Below are 13,815 nucleotides of genomic sequence, written 5' to 3' on the forward strand. Positions count from 1 at the left end.
GAGGGTGCCTGACTGCAGAGGCAGGGAGGCCAGCAAGGAGGTCACAGTGGCCGTATGAGTGACATGCCGGGGTGGGGAGAGAGGGGTGGTGCCGGGTCGAGGAAGAGTGGACCAGCCCAAGGCCGAAGACTTGTGCAGCCTCAGTAGGACCTGGTGACTGTGCATGGGTACACATGATGAACACGTGGTGGGGATGACAAGATGACATTTCCGTTCCTTGTGGAGTGGAAACATTCACATGATAGTAGGGACAGGGAAGGGCAAAAGTGAACTCAGTAGGACAAGACTGAACGAACAATGACCACCTGCTGCCACACGCCACCCAATCCCCGATGTCAGAAAGCCTGAGCCTGGCAAGGAGAGAAGACTGCACAGAAATAGTTGAGACTCAGCAGGGCCGGGCTGGGACTCGGGGACTGTGCTGTGCTGCCAAACCCAGGGACCGGGGAGAGTCTAGGAGCCAGTGACTTGAAATACTCTGAAGCCCCTACACAGTACACGAGTCACACCAGGCCAAGGAGGGACACACCCCACCAGTGAGGTGAAGAGGCCCTATAGAGCCTCCTTACATGAGGGACAGCAGCACATTCCTGGGTCCCCCACGGAGGACCACTCCCAGGAAAGTCGGAAGGCCTCCCTGGAGGCCACTCTCAGAAATACCTCCCTGACTGGTGGCTACGGGGCTCTGCCCACACATGTCCCTCCTTTTTATCTCTCGATGTGATTCGGCTCTGACCAGGACAGGAAGCCCATAAAGACAAGATGACATCAGGGAGAAACAAGGACAAAGGCAAGGACTGTGGGAATGTACTGTTTGCAACAGGTGGACAGACACCTTGCCGTGCCAGGCAGCCTGAGAGCCACAGGACTGTTCTCCAGTCCCCACGTGGGCCCTCCCCCTCTCACACCCACCCCTCTCTCCTCTTCTCCCATCATCTCTCCTCTTTCCTGTCTGACCTTTAGACTGGTCAGTGTGCCCGTGGCGTCTGTGATGGCTGTTGGATAAATCCTCGGGGTGGTTGGTGGCCAGGAGGTTGGTGGGGGAGGAGACAGCCCTGGCTGGGCTGCAGCGAGGAGACGGCTGGGCCATGGTGGAGAGACCACGTGTCTGCACGAAGCTCAGACCTTCTGTTAAGAGCATATGTGCTGATCCACGAAAGTCTGGGCCCAACATCTCAGAAAATGACTCGTTTGCCCAGAGTGGGATACCAGCTGCTTTATAGATCCTTTTAAAAAAATTGAAGTTCTCAGGATGACACACACTTGACTTTCTTACCCTGAAGATTTTTTTTAGAAAACAAATGAGTTATTATGAGCATTTCAACATAACTTCTACTCAAAACTTTGTGCTGCTAGCAGTTTTACTTATCCAGAATTCTGGAAGCCAAGACGATAAAGAATTTCAACAGATTTCTAGCATCCAAACAGCTCTCTTGGTGACAGTAAATATCTATAAATTACAGCTAGCAAAGAAAAAATATAAAAGAAAATAGTTTGGAGGATGGGGAAGGTGATTGTTTTAATGCCAACCAACACTGTAATACGTGAAGGGCAATGGCAACCAGAATGGTTACTGAGAGTCTCCCTGGTTCTTGGTCAAAGACAAAGTGAACATGGACCAAATCCAAAACCCTTAAGATTCGCACCACCAGTGTTCAGAACCAGAGAAGACCAGGGCCAGGGAAAGGACCTGCAGGAGAGGGCTGTGCGAACCAGGTGGGGGCGGGGAGGACTGGAGCAGAGGCTGAAGTGGGCAGCCCCCCTGGGCAGGGCTGCCATGAGACGTAGCAGGCAGCAGCCCAGAAAGCCACTGAGCGAGAGTCCAGGGACAGGAAGAGGCCAGAAAGCTCAGGCACCACCAGTTTCTAGGAGGGACGGTAAGGCCATCACTCAGACCCCCAGCAGCGCCCCTGTGTGGCAGGCACACATGGAACCTGACAGGGCCAGGACAGAGTTAGAAAGGTGTGGCTGGCCTCTCAGGCCTCCACATCTTTCTTGCCTCACTCACTTGCTCGTTCCCCCCCAACACATGTATTTTATCAAGCTGGTATGAATGTCCCTAAGACCACATGGCGGAGTTTGGATGCTTGTGTTGGAGTCTCCCAGGATTACGCGCAGGTTAGGAAACGGAGGGTGGCTGTGGAATGGGAGCTGAGCAGACCGGCTGTAGCCTGTGAAGACGAGGGCGGGCACGCCCAGAACAGCAGGAGGAATCCGCCTGGGGACCAACTCAGGGGCTGAGCTGACAAGGGAGAAGCTCAGAAAATAGCTGGGTGCGGTAAAGGCAGAGCCTACAGTGTGGGGGCCACTGGCTCTTCCCCAAGTGGAGGTCCCGGGGAAGCCTAGGGAGGCTGGCTGCTGTCACCACCCTCCATGACCTTACTCCTCAAGCAATTACACCCCAGATGCCCTTCTGGCAGGGACACTTCCATCCATCAGGGAGCCCTCTGCTCAGAATATCTGACTCACTTTCCTTATCTCCCTGAAGTCCTAACTGCCCTCCAAGCCACAGCTCACGCCCCACCACCAACCTCCATGAGGTGCTGCCTGACCTTGGCCCCCCTGTGCCCCCCCACGAGGTTTCTACTAACTGTCGCTCTCATGCCATTGCTCACACCTTGCCTGGACAGGAGTCTCTTTTATGCTTGCCTTATGCTGTCTCCTGAATCGCAAGCCCTTTTTGGGGCCAACTCCGTGCTCTGGATCCCTCTGGCAGCCTGACCCAATACAAGCCAATGTCCGGAGTTTGCTGAATTAAAACCAACCCTGGGATTGTGAGAAGAGAGAACAAGAATACTTCTCAGCACCTAGCTCAATTTAAATTGTTCAGCACAGGTTTATTCCTCTATAAATCCCCTTGGCAACAGGTTTTTAATGGTTAAAACCTTTTAGCAGAAGTAACAGCCCACTATGCCAAGAGCCATGTAAGGTGTTTTCAGATTTGTTGATTACTGTGTCCCCAAGAGGCACCCTTCGGAATTCCATGCTGAACCAATGACCCAGGCCCAGGAACAACAGAATACAGAAATTCAGGAATAACAGTAATCCAAAGCCCTACATCTGGGGCTTATCTCAGAATTTAACCTCAGAATACATGAAGAACATGTTGGCATCATATTAAATCACTTCTCTGGGGTTCAGCATATCAGATGTCAAATGTTCTGAACACTTAGGCCATTGCTAACAGTTTTTGAGGCATTGTCCTTCTGACAAATAAAGCACCTTATTAGCTTTGGCCTACTTTGTGGAGTAGGTGCTGAGGGTGCATTATTTTAGATGCAAGATGTCTTAAGACTCCTGCACGTTCCAGGTATAAAAACAATGATGTACTCATGCCCAAGCTTAATTAGAATGCCCCCAAATTTTCCTTAATTTTGTAGCAAACAGTCCAGTTCATTCATAGTCCTCTAACTTGTAACTGCTCAAAAGGGATATTGTAGAAACTTAGAGGAGGGGAAAAAACCAGCCAAGAGCCAAGATTGTCTGAAAGCCAAGTTTTGCAAGATTTGTGAAAGGAGCTTGCCAGAGGTGCCTTCTGAGGAAGCCAAGGGCGTCTGTGTGGCGTGGCAGGGTGGGGTGGGGGAGGTGTTTGGCCTTCCCAGCACGAGCAGAGTTGCTCGGGGCTCTGAAGAGTCAGGTCCCAGCACCCAAGGGAAGAATGCGTTCCACAGCCCTCACAACCGCAGGACCACCTTGGCCCTGGACACAGAGGACCTTGGGAATGGGACTGCCAACCCTGCACACAGATGGAAACCAGACAAAAACAAACTGGGAGCCTGAGCTTGGATAAATCTTTAAAAGTCACCCAGTCCAAACCCATCATTTATAGAGGGGGAAAACAGCTTTTGCCCAACTCTTATGGCTAAAATCAGAAGCAGAACAAGACTAGAATCCAGAACTCTTACTACTACGGTAATAAGAACAAGAAGGGTAACAACACACTTTCTAAACTTACTTTGTGCCCAGCCGTTTCATGTATTATTTAATCTTCATGATTGACACATGAGGTAAGGAAAAGGACAATCCCAAAGGAAAGACTCCGAGGCCCGGGAGGACCCAAGGCCTGACTGACCTCGAGTAGGACCAGGAGCTGTTCTAAGTCCTTGCTTCTGCTGCTCAGTTTCATTTTGATGGACTACAGGGAGAATGGGGGCTGTTCAGGTTGCTGGACAGATGCAGGCTCCAGTGAAAGACCCTGTGTTAAGTGTCAGTACCCCCTATGCTCTAGTAGTAAACTGTTTACAGAAATGGCTGCAACTTATTCCCCTTCCCGGACCTGTGCCCTGTGCAATGAGACTCAACAGGAACTCCCAGCAAGAGGTGGCATCTACTTCTCTGTTCCCCGACTCTGGGCCAGCCTTGTGATTAACTGAGCAACTGCAATGGGAGTGGCATCGTGCCACTTCTGAGCTTAGGCCTTAAGGGGCCTTGCATGCTTCCGTTTGTTTTCTTGGAGCCCTGCCAGCTGCCATGTGAACAAGCCCAGGCTAGGCCGGGCAACAGGTCAGACCCAATCTGCCCAACTGTCCCAGCTAATGTCTCAGAGATGTCAGCAAGTCCAGTCAGAATTAGCCATGCTGGGCCAGATCAGCACAACCACCCTGCTAATCTGTGTCCTAAGCAACAACAGACAGTTATTGTCATCTTAAGCCACTAAATTTGAGGTGGTCTGTTGTGCAGCCAAAACTAACTGACACAGTCTTCAAACTCAAACTGTCACACCCCTGGCAAAGCCCACTCCCCTCAGCCCAGATCTCTATGCTAGGAATGTTTATTTTTAAATATATAACACTTCGAGGGCTGCTCCCAAGGCCCAGTGGGAGACTGGAATAAAAAGGCCATGTCTCTGCCAGTTTATGCTAGAGTGGTGACATTCCAGATGTGGCCACTCACATCCCCTGTGCCCCCATCCTCCACCTGGACATGTCACACAGTCCCTAAGACCCCAGAGGACCAGCTGTTCATACCCTTCCCCTCCACGTGCAGGGTCTGCAGAAAGGTGAGTGCGCAAAGGGCAGCAGAACAGAGATCCACGAGGCGCAGGCCACACAGGAATGATCCTGTGCCCGAGTTTCCAAGAAGAGAGCAGCAGGGAGTGACTCACCGAGGGCACGGGCAAGCTGCCGTGCCGGCTGAGAAAGGAGTTAGAGACGGACACACTGAGGCCCTGAGTGGCACTGCCGTCCTCGGGGGTGAAGGCCACTTTAGTTTGCTGGACACAGTAGGAGACAGAGGAGAAGGAAGAAGCAGCATAGGAGGCCTGCTGGACAGAGGGAGGAGGGGAGGCGGGAGGGGAGAGAAGCAGAGAATAGTCAGGCGTGTTGGGAAAGGCTGTGCAGGCTGCTACCTACCTGTGCTCAGGGACATTCTGGAGAGGGACAGGTTCTGGGCCCAGTTCAGGGATCAAAAATACCTGCCCAAGGCTACCTGAAGGAAAGGGCACCCTCCTCCACCTCTCCATGCTAGATCACACACACCGCGTCCCCTGGAGGCAGGTCAGGTGGAAGGACAAGTGGGCCGGAGGCACACAGACCGGGGTAGACTCCCGGCTCTGAGCTGCTCCTTCCTCTGTGGGGAAGGGACACATGAGGTCACACACGCTTCCTCAGCGTTCAGACTGGGGCTCAGGCCAGCTGGCTTTGAGCCTGGACCACGCCTGTATCGCCTACTTGGCCTTGGGCATCACTTAAAGATCTCCATGCCTCAGGCTCCCCATCTATGAGGTGGGCTGACACCGGCTCTCTGGTGCAGGCTGCTGGGGGTTAAACAGGGTGACAGGTATGAAGCACTTGCAGTCGTGCCCGCTATATCACACATGGACTGACAGCTGTAATTATTGCCACCATTTTGGTTTGTAAAATGTGGACAGCTCCCCCCCACCTGCATTTGAGAGGGGGCATGGCAGCAGCTGGAGGCCTGTCTTGTGCCGTGCCTGGGCTTCAGTCAGAGTTGGGTTTAGTTCCCAGGTCTAATTCCAGCTGTGGGCTTGGAGTAAATCTCTCTGGCTCTCTCAGCCTCAATTTACTCACAATGGGCATGCCGGGAGCTGTGGTGAGGATAGTGCAAGACCCTAAGAAAGTTCCAGTGCTTACCTGGGAAGGTGTTCAGCAAGGGGGTCCCTCATAGGCCTGCTGGGGCTGAGCTCGCTCCTGCCCCACCGGCTCGGCATGAGGGCTAGCGTGCTCCCTCAGAGCTTCTGACTCTGCACACTCACTAGGGACCTGTCTCCAAACACTCAGAAGCCTGTGGGCTCCACCATGCGGAGACGATGCCACACATGGCTCAGGGGCATGAGGACACCAGCAGGAGGGGCTGAGGATGTTTCAACTCTCAGTGAAACCTGGCTCAGCAGCTCTAACCCAGCATTGCAGGTGAGGAGTCCCCAGAATAGGCATTAAGTTTCCATGGTGGAGATCCCTTCTGGAAACATTTTCAGAGCAATTTAGATTCCTGTTCGATGTTCAGGGGGTGGGCAGGGCAAGCGAAGAACTGAGACCCTGAACACGGCCTGGGTGACATGGCTGACAAGCGGCAGGAGCTCAGCCTTCCCTCCCCTGGATGGGGCTGCCTCTGAAGAGGCTGGCTGGGGCTTGAGAGGAAAACAGCTTGCTCAGTCAGTCTGAGCCAACCGAGTGTAGGAAGGCTCGGGGACGCTCGGGGACTCCCAGCACCAGGCTGAGCCCCAGGCGCTACAAGGAATGACCAAGGGATGTTTGTCCTCTAGCTGGTAGATGCCTCCCAGAAAAGTCAGAATGGAACCTCCATGTCCTCTTGCAATGGATAAAAGATGGCTCTGATGCACTGACCAGTCCCCTCTCTCGTTAGAAAGCTACTGGACTGCCCAGCAGCACATGCAGCTCTGAATAGGCCAAGGATTCCCTTCTGTGTGTGCTCTTCCTGGGGAGCAGGACTTGGCAGGAGGCTCTAATCCTAAAGCCTGACTAGGGCCTGCTGGGTTCATCAACTGGTAGCAAAGAGAAAAAGGTTTGGAGGCAGCAACAGGTACCCCCAGTGTGCCCACGCACATTCCCAGAGCCTGTTGGGCGGCCCACGGTGGAACAGCCTGCCTACTGTGCTGACCTGCACTTCATTATGTACATGGGAGCCCTCAACACAGGGCGTGTTTTTTAAAGGAGGAAGAGTGTGTGTCTGAAACACAGAGTGGCTCTGTCTAAAGCCATCCTGCTTCAGTGGAGCTTGTTTTCACTGGGCCATCCCCGGACAGGGCTGGGATGTAAGTGACTCCACACAGTCGGGCCCGTTATGTTAATCAAGTCCACAGATGGCCGTGCACAGACCATGCCCTGTGCTGATTGAGTCCCTCCTTTCTGGGAGGTCTATGTTGGAGCCATAGAAGAAAGAAAAACTACAAGAGACTGTCAGCAGAGAAAGCAAACACTCTCAGTACAAGCCTGTCCCAGCTGCATGGGGCAGCTCTGGGAAATAAAGGCCCCCGCCCTCAGGGTGGGGATGGCAGATGGAGACAGGTCACTGGCGAGCAGCTTAGGAGGAAGGAAAGCACCCACGTGGGACATGGTGCATTCAACACACAAACCAAGGGCCCCGCCACGGTTGAAAAGAGGGTCAAACCTGCTGCAAAGGAGGGTCGTTCTAGTTCCTAGAGACCTGCTAAGATTGAACTTTCTGGTCACCATGGGCAGTGCAGGGACCTGGGACTGGGAGGGTGCCACTTACCAGCTGCCGCTGCTTGGGGGGCAGGGCAGGCGGTGGCGCCAGCTCCTGGATGGAGTCCCCCCCGCTGAAGGAGTCGTTGAAGCCATAAACCTCCATGAGGCGCTTGTTCTTCTTCTGGTAGATGTGCTCGTTCTGCGGCGTCTGGTAGAACATGGAGGGCTGTGGCTCCGAGTAGTCCTCTAGCAGCTGCATGTAGGCCAGCACTGTGGGACAGATGGGGTGGTGGCAGCTCTGCACCTCCCATGCCCGGACAGAGCTGGGGTGGAGCAGGGCTGGGGGCTGCTGTGCAAGAGAACCCCCACCCCTGATTCTTCCCATGGCAGCCAGCGGGGTTTCCACTGAGAGGATCTTTGGGAGGAATGGGCAGAGCGCAGGAGTTTCAGGGCAGTGAAGTCACATTCTGTATGATACTGCAACAGTGGATATGTGTCATTATATATTTGTCCAAACCCACAGAGTGTACAACACCAAGAGGGAACCCAAATGCAAACTCTGGACTTTGACAAGAGCTGGGAAGTAAAAGGGCCCTGGGTTTGGACCTAAGCGTGCGGTGGGCACCAGGACAGCCACAGGAACAGCTAGTCTTAGTCACCTACCGAGCTGCCAGTTTCCCCTTGGGTCACGTCACAAGTGCCATGAACACCTGCTAGGTGGAGCTGACATTCAGATCCAGTAAAGAGTGGCACAGACAGCTCTGCAGTACTGAATTTTGTATTTTCAAATAACCACAAAGTTGGGGGCTTCACTGAAAACTTAAACTAGTCAGGAAATTAAGGAAAAGCAGACACCGAGCTGAGGAAGACGGTCACAGAGAGTCCATTTCTTCCCCCAATTGCGTCTGGGGTCTAGGTATGTAGGAAATGCCCTCTCTCCAGGCATGTCTTTCTGGTGCCCCTCACTGAAGAAAAGGGTTCAAAGTCACCTTCTTTATTTAAAAGAATAAGTAAGAATTTATTAGCTCCAACAAGTGCCAAGCAGAAGTTGGCTGAAAACAGGGACAGGAAAGGATGGCTTCCTCTCTCAGCTGCTGCTGCTAAAAGAAAAGTGCAGCTCCCCAGCCCCACAATGCGTCCCCTTTAACACCACACCACCCATGACACCAAGTTTCAGAGGAAGATTCCAGCCTGGGAAGGAGATCCTGAAAACCGACTGCTCCCTGAAAACTCTAACCACAACCACCTCTGGCTGCCTCTTCAGCAGAACCATGATCTTTCCACGAGGGCTCTATGAACTCCTGATGCTGCACAGAGAAGCCGCAGCGAGGGGTTTCAGATCTACAAACAAGGAGGACGTGGTCCATCTCAAAGGCAGCCCAGCAGTGGCTCAGAGGCCAGCAGAGCTGGTGGCTGGCACTGCAGTGGGCACCAGGCATGTGTGGACTTTGGGTGACAGGCAGTGACCAGGAAGCTCATCTGACACAAGGGACTCACGGAGCTGCCCTTGGCATGAGGAGCTGTGACCATTGTGATGAAGACATGCTATAACATCGGCAGTGACATGAATAAACTTGGTCCAGCATGGGTCATGCACATGGAACAATGAGTATTTCCTTCTTGCCCTCAAAGCAATCTTTTGAGGCATTTTCCACAGGGTCATGGAATAGAACCCTCTGAGAGTTCCCTCAAGGAGTGAAGAGCAGACTCGGGGCTAGGACAGAGCCTTGGGATGCCCAAGTTTGGGGCTCTCTCACAGGGAACAGAGAGACTATCCTCTGCATGGAGGTCACTACTGAAAACTGACGGGAGCTCAATGAAAGAGGGTGGAACTCCTTCCTTGTCACCCTACAGGAAGTGCGACATGCTGGCACAACACAGGCCTAGCTCTGACCCCCAGATCTGCCACCCACTTGCTTGGGGATCTTGGCAAGTGCTCAGTCATCTAAGCTCCAGTTTCTTTCTCTATAAATATGAGCTAATAATGCCGGCTTTGCAGGTGGCTGCAATGACTACCTATGACGGGGTGTGTGCAGCTTTAGCTGAGACCATGCCATGCCTGCAGCTCTTGGGAGTTGTTAAAGGTTTGCAGGCATGAGTGCTGCAGACATTGAGGAGTGGGCCAAAACCTCAAAATGGTGGCCTAAATTAATAGAAAGACATATAGCCACACACAACTGTTTGAAAGGAAACAATGGCTACCCCTCCCTTTCCTTCTCTTTTCTACAGACCCTGCATGAGGACGGCTGCCCACACTCATTCTACTAGGAGCTGGAAGGGTAAGAATCCCTGGCACCTGCCACACTCTGCACGCATGTCATCCTGCCCCATGTCTGAACTCGGAGGATGCCTAGGGAAGGAAAGAGGGTGAAGCCCACATGGCACACTGCTCCTGGCAGGGCGGGTGGAAGGGGCAGCCAACAGCGCTTTGAGCACTTGCCCGTGCTGGGGGAGGCAGAGAGGGAAGCATTCCTTGCACTGCCATTGCACTCCCTTCCCCAAGTGCCCTGGTTTCTAATGAGCAAATTTACACAACAGATGGGGATGACATCATTGGCCCCACAGAGCCAGCTTTCCCTCTGGTGGGGGGACCACACCACTGAGGCCATTGTACAAGCTGGGTAACACCCAGTGAGGAGCTGGGAATATGTTACACCATCAGCAGCCTCCTCCCGCCACGGACTGCCTGGCTGGCCCTCAGGACAGTCCTTGCTGGGTTTAACTGAGCCAGGGCTTCCCTTCTTTAAGAACAGGATTCAGCTCTAAGCTGAACCACTCAGATGCTCTCATTTGGGAATCTGGAATCGAGATTCCATTTCTAGTTTGTAGAAATTCTCTGTTGGATGCTTCGACTAAGGCCAGGGAACCCTGGGGCTGTGGGACTGACGTGGCCTCACACGTCAGAGTGGTGACAGCTGGTCTGCCAAAGGAAATCAAAGCAGAGCTGTGTCAGCAAAGTGGGGACAGGGTGGGGGCCTAGAGGGCCAGGCAACTCTCGACAATGTGAGGCAGGCAGGGGAGCCAGGGGAAAACAGAAATTTCAGTGGAACTCTCCTTAGTAATTTTATGGCAAATTTACAGTTGGAAAATACTCAAAATATAAACAAACGTTCAAAATTTCAACTCCACCTCTGGGTCCTCATAACATCACATATTAAACTGTCTGGTCCAGGAGGTCCTCAGTTACTCCTGCCAGGCAGACTCAGCTCCAGGTCACTGTGAGTGTCTGTCCTCTGCAACAGAGGACAGTGCGCCCTCTGCTCAGGGTGCCTGGAAATCGCTCTGTGGGCACCAGGCAAGTTCTGCTCAAAATCAAACGCCCACAACATTGTTTTCCGCAGATGCTGCTGCGAAGCTGTCCTGCACACCAGGACACTCATTCCCCTCTGTCCCTGTGTGCTCAGGCCAGGCTGGCTGACTGCCATCTAAAGAGAAGCACTTGGGCCAGAGATTTTACAGAGACCATAAAGGAAAGGTCAGCTGATCGGGCTTTAAAAACCACCACCAAGAATGACAAAGCCAGGCTCCCAGAAGTGTCCACGTACCCATGGTCCTGTCTTATATGAAATAAGGAGGCCACTGGTTTGACTTTAGTCAAATGCTTAAATAAAACTTGTCACCATTTTAGGTTATAAAATGCACTTCATGGCACAGCTCAATAAAAGCTTACTGTGTTTGTTTTTCTTCTCTGGCAGAGGAGGTGGTTTTTCTGGGTCACCTGTTGATTCAGGAGCAGTGAAATCACCCACAAATTCAACAGGGGCTGAGGAACCTCCTTGCTGAAATGGGAGAACAGCAGCAAAGGGCGTGTAGGGTACGGACTGGATCGGGGCTGGGTTCTGCAGGTCGTCCTCGGAGATGTTGTCGTACTGTGAGGGGTGCCGCTCGTAGGATACCCTGCAGCTAGAGCTGTCCGTGGTCTGGGAGGCCGCACTTCTGCGCTTCTTCTCGGGGAGGGCGGGCGGCGTGTCTGTTGGCTGCCCTGGGGCCAAGGGCCCCTCGGGCTGGGGACAGCTGCCAAGAGGCAGCTGGAAAGGATGGCCAAGAAACGGAGACCCAGACTCCCCCAAGGACTCCGGCAGCGGGCTAAGGTTACAGGCCATTTGCTGAGGTATCTGGTCTGCGTTGGAGAGGTCTTGCTGGAGGAATTCATAGTCAGGATCATAGTGATCTGCAAGCACAACAGGGAGAACGCCTGTTAGCCTCGAGGTCCCTGGAAACACGCGGCCCTGCCTTCTCGCCTCGCCCAACCTCACTCATGAGTGTGTGACAAAAACCTGTCTCCATGTTTTATATTTTATATTCTTCCTTCCTCTCCCTGATTATAAAAGTAAAACAGATGGAAATGTGGCTGTTTGCTATACTATTCTTTGTACTTTCCTAAATTTTTTGAATTTCTTACTTAAAAAAAAACAAAAACAATATGATCACTGTAGAAAACATGGCAAACTATCAAGAAAATGAAAATCACTCACATTCCCATAACCCATAATCTCTATTTACATTTTGATGTTATTTTATTAAAAGTCTTTTTTTTCTCCTCCAGGATTCCTTCTTTCAAAAACTCAACTGAGAAAATACTATGCAAATGGTCTTGGACGTTTTTCATTTATCAACGTATCATAAGTGATTTTCTTTTCTTTTTTTTTTTAGCAAGGGCTGCTGCTGCAGAACGCGTCACTGTCCGTGGCCTTTGACAGCTACAGATCATCCCCCAGGCGAACATGCCACGGCTCATCCGATCTCCTACCGGTGAGGACTTAGAGCGCCTCCAGCATGCCACTACCAGTAACACTGGGAATAACATCCTTGGACAGAAATCTTGATTATGTTCTTGGGATACATTCTCTGAAATGAAAAACCAGTTTGTGGGACACCAACAGCCCACCGCTCCTGACGCCCTGCCAGCCACCCTGCGGACTCTGCTGGGCCACATGGCACAGGCCCAGCACTGACCCACAGGTGGTGAGGAGCACGGCTCGTTGCCTTCCAACCCTGCCAGGGCACCCTGTCACATAGAGCTCTAAGCACTTACCTCTGGCAAGGCGCATCCAACTGCACGCGGACAGATTAACTGACAGCAGCCACCACCTGAGTATCTGTGATGTGGTTTCACACTGTTGTTTTATTTAAACTTTCAACCTCCTTGAGGAGCAGATATTGCTAATCCTCATTTTGCAGGTGAGGAAACTGAGGCTCGGGTTTTAAATGACTTGGCCAAAGTCATGTAGTCAATGACTGGCATTACCTGGGACTCAAACCTAGGACCCTATGACCCCTAAGAAGCCCCCGAGAGAGGACGAGGCAGGACGACGCTGGCGCTCACCTAGTGTTTCACAGCTTGTGTTCCGGGAGCACTGCCCGCTGTCCCTGTCCAGAGAGGACAGCTGCTCGTCTGACTTGCTGAGCTTGCCTATGCTGCTGCAGGGGGAGAGGCGGGGTGACTCCCCGCCGTACGAGTGGCTGCCTCCGGACAGTCGCCTCTGTGCGTAACAGTCAACGTCAAAATCCTTGGGTGAAAAAATAAAAACAAATCCGAGTCACTCCTGAGAAACGAGAGACCAGGGATGGGGTGGTCAGTACATTTACTTAGAGAAGGAAGTACTGCCAAACTCAGAAACTGTCTTTGACATCAGCAATAAAACGACAGACAGATCAGAAAGCAGCTGTTGTAGTGTTTGAGGTATGTGGCCAGGGAGGACCCTGGGGCTGGGGCTCAGATGTCTCCAGGAGATGTCCCTTTGGCTCTAGCCTCCCCCTGCCCCCTGCCCCTACACTCCATACAAGAACTTCTACCATGTCCTGGAGCCAGAAGGATGCCCTTGAAGAACGTGTGTAGACCTGGCAAACACCAGGGCCTGAAAGACCACTGGGTTTCTTTTAGCTTCAGGAGCCAAATCCCAAAACCCTCCCTCCACTTTCCCACACAGTGAATAGGGACTGCATTACCTGCCTATTAATTCCAACAGGCAAACTGGAGCCACTGGTGGCTCGACTCATGGGGGCCACCACAGCCACTCGGGTAGGGGATGGTGCCGACTGTCTTTTCTTGGGTGGCAATGCTGGGGGAGGACTGAAACAGACAGAACATCCAGGCAGACCGAGCAATGCACACGAAAGCTCTGTAGCGCCATATTAGGGTGCAGGATGTGGGGTTCTTTCATCAGAGACTCTCCACACCCCATTT

The 13,815-nt window shown here is 52.5% G+C and overlaps 1 protein-coding gene across 5 annotated transcripts in view; it reads right to left on the reverse strand.

Annotated features, from left to right (window-relative positions):
* The window catches only part of RAPGEF1 (Rap guanine nucleotide exchange factor 1), a 144,130-nt gene that overhangs the window by 27,116 nt on the left and 103,199 nt on the right, over positions 1–13,815 (reverse strand). For 3 of the 5 annotated variants that reach the window (XM_076009144.1, XM_076009143.1, XM_012744075.3), the window contains 4 exons: positions 13,578–13,701; positions 12,955–13,138; positions 11,299–11,799; positions 7,696–7,898 (listed from right to left, as the gene is read on the reverse strand). In XM_076009144.1, the coding sequence (XP_075865259.1) occupies positions 7,696–7,898; positions 11,299–11,799; positions 12,955–13,138; positions 13,578–13,701 (1,012 nt within the window). Of the gene's footprint in view, positions 1–5,104; positions 5,264–7,695; positions 7,899–11,298; positions 11,800–12,954; positions 13,139–13,577; positions 13,702–13,815 lie in introns of all 5 variants that reach the window. The other 2 variants (XM_076009141.1, XM_076009142.1) reach the window with 2 other exon arrangements.

The sequence above is a fragment of the Microcebus murinus genome, chromosome 12 (genome assembly GCF_040939455.1).
Source record: "Microcebus murinus isolate Inina chromosome 12, M.murinus_Inina_mat1.0, whole genome shotgun sequence".
NCBI classification, from domain to species: Eukaryota; Metazoa; Chordata; class Mammalia; order Primates; family Cheirogaleidae; genus Microcebus; species Microcebus murinus.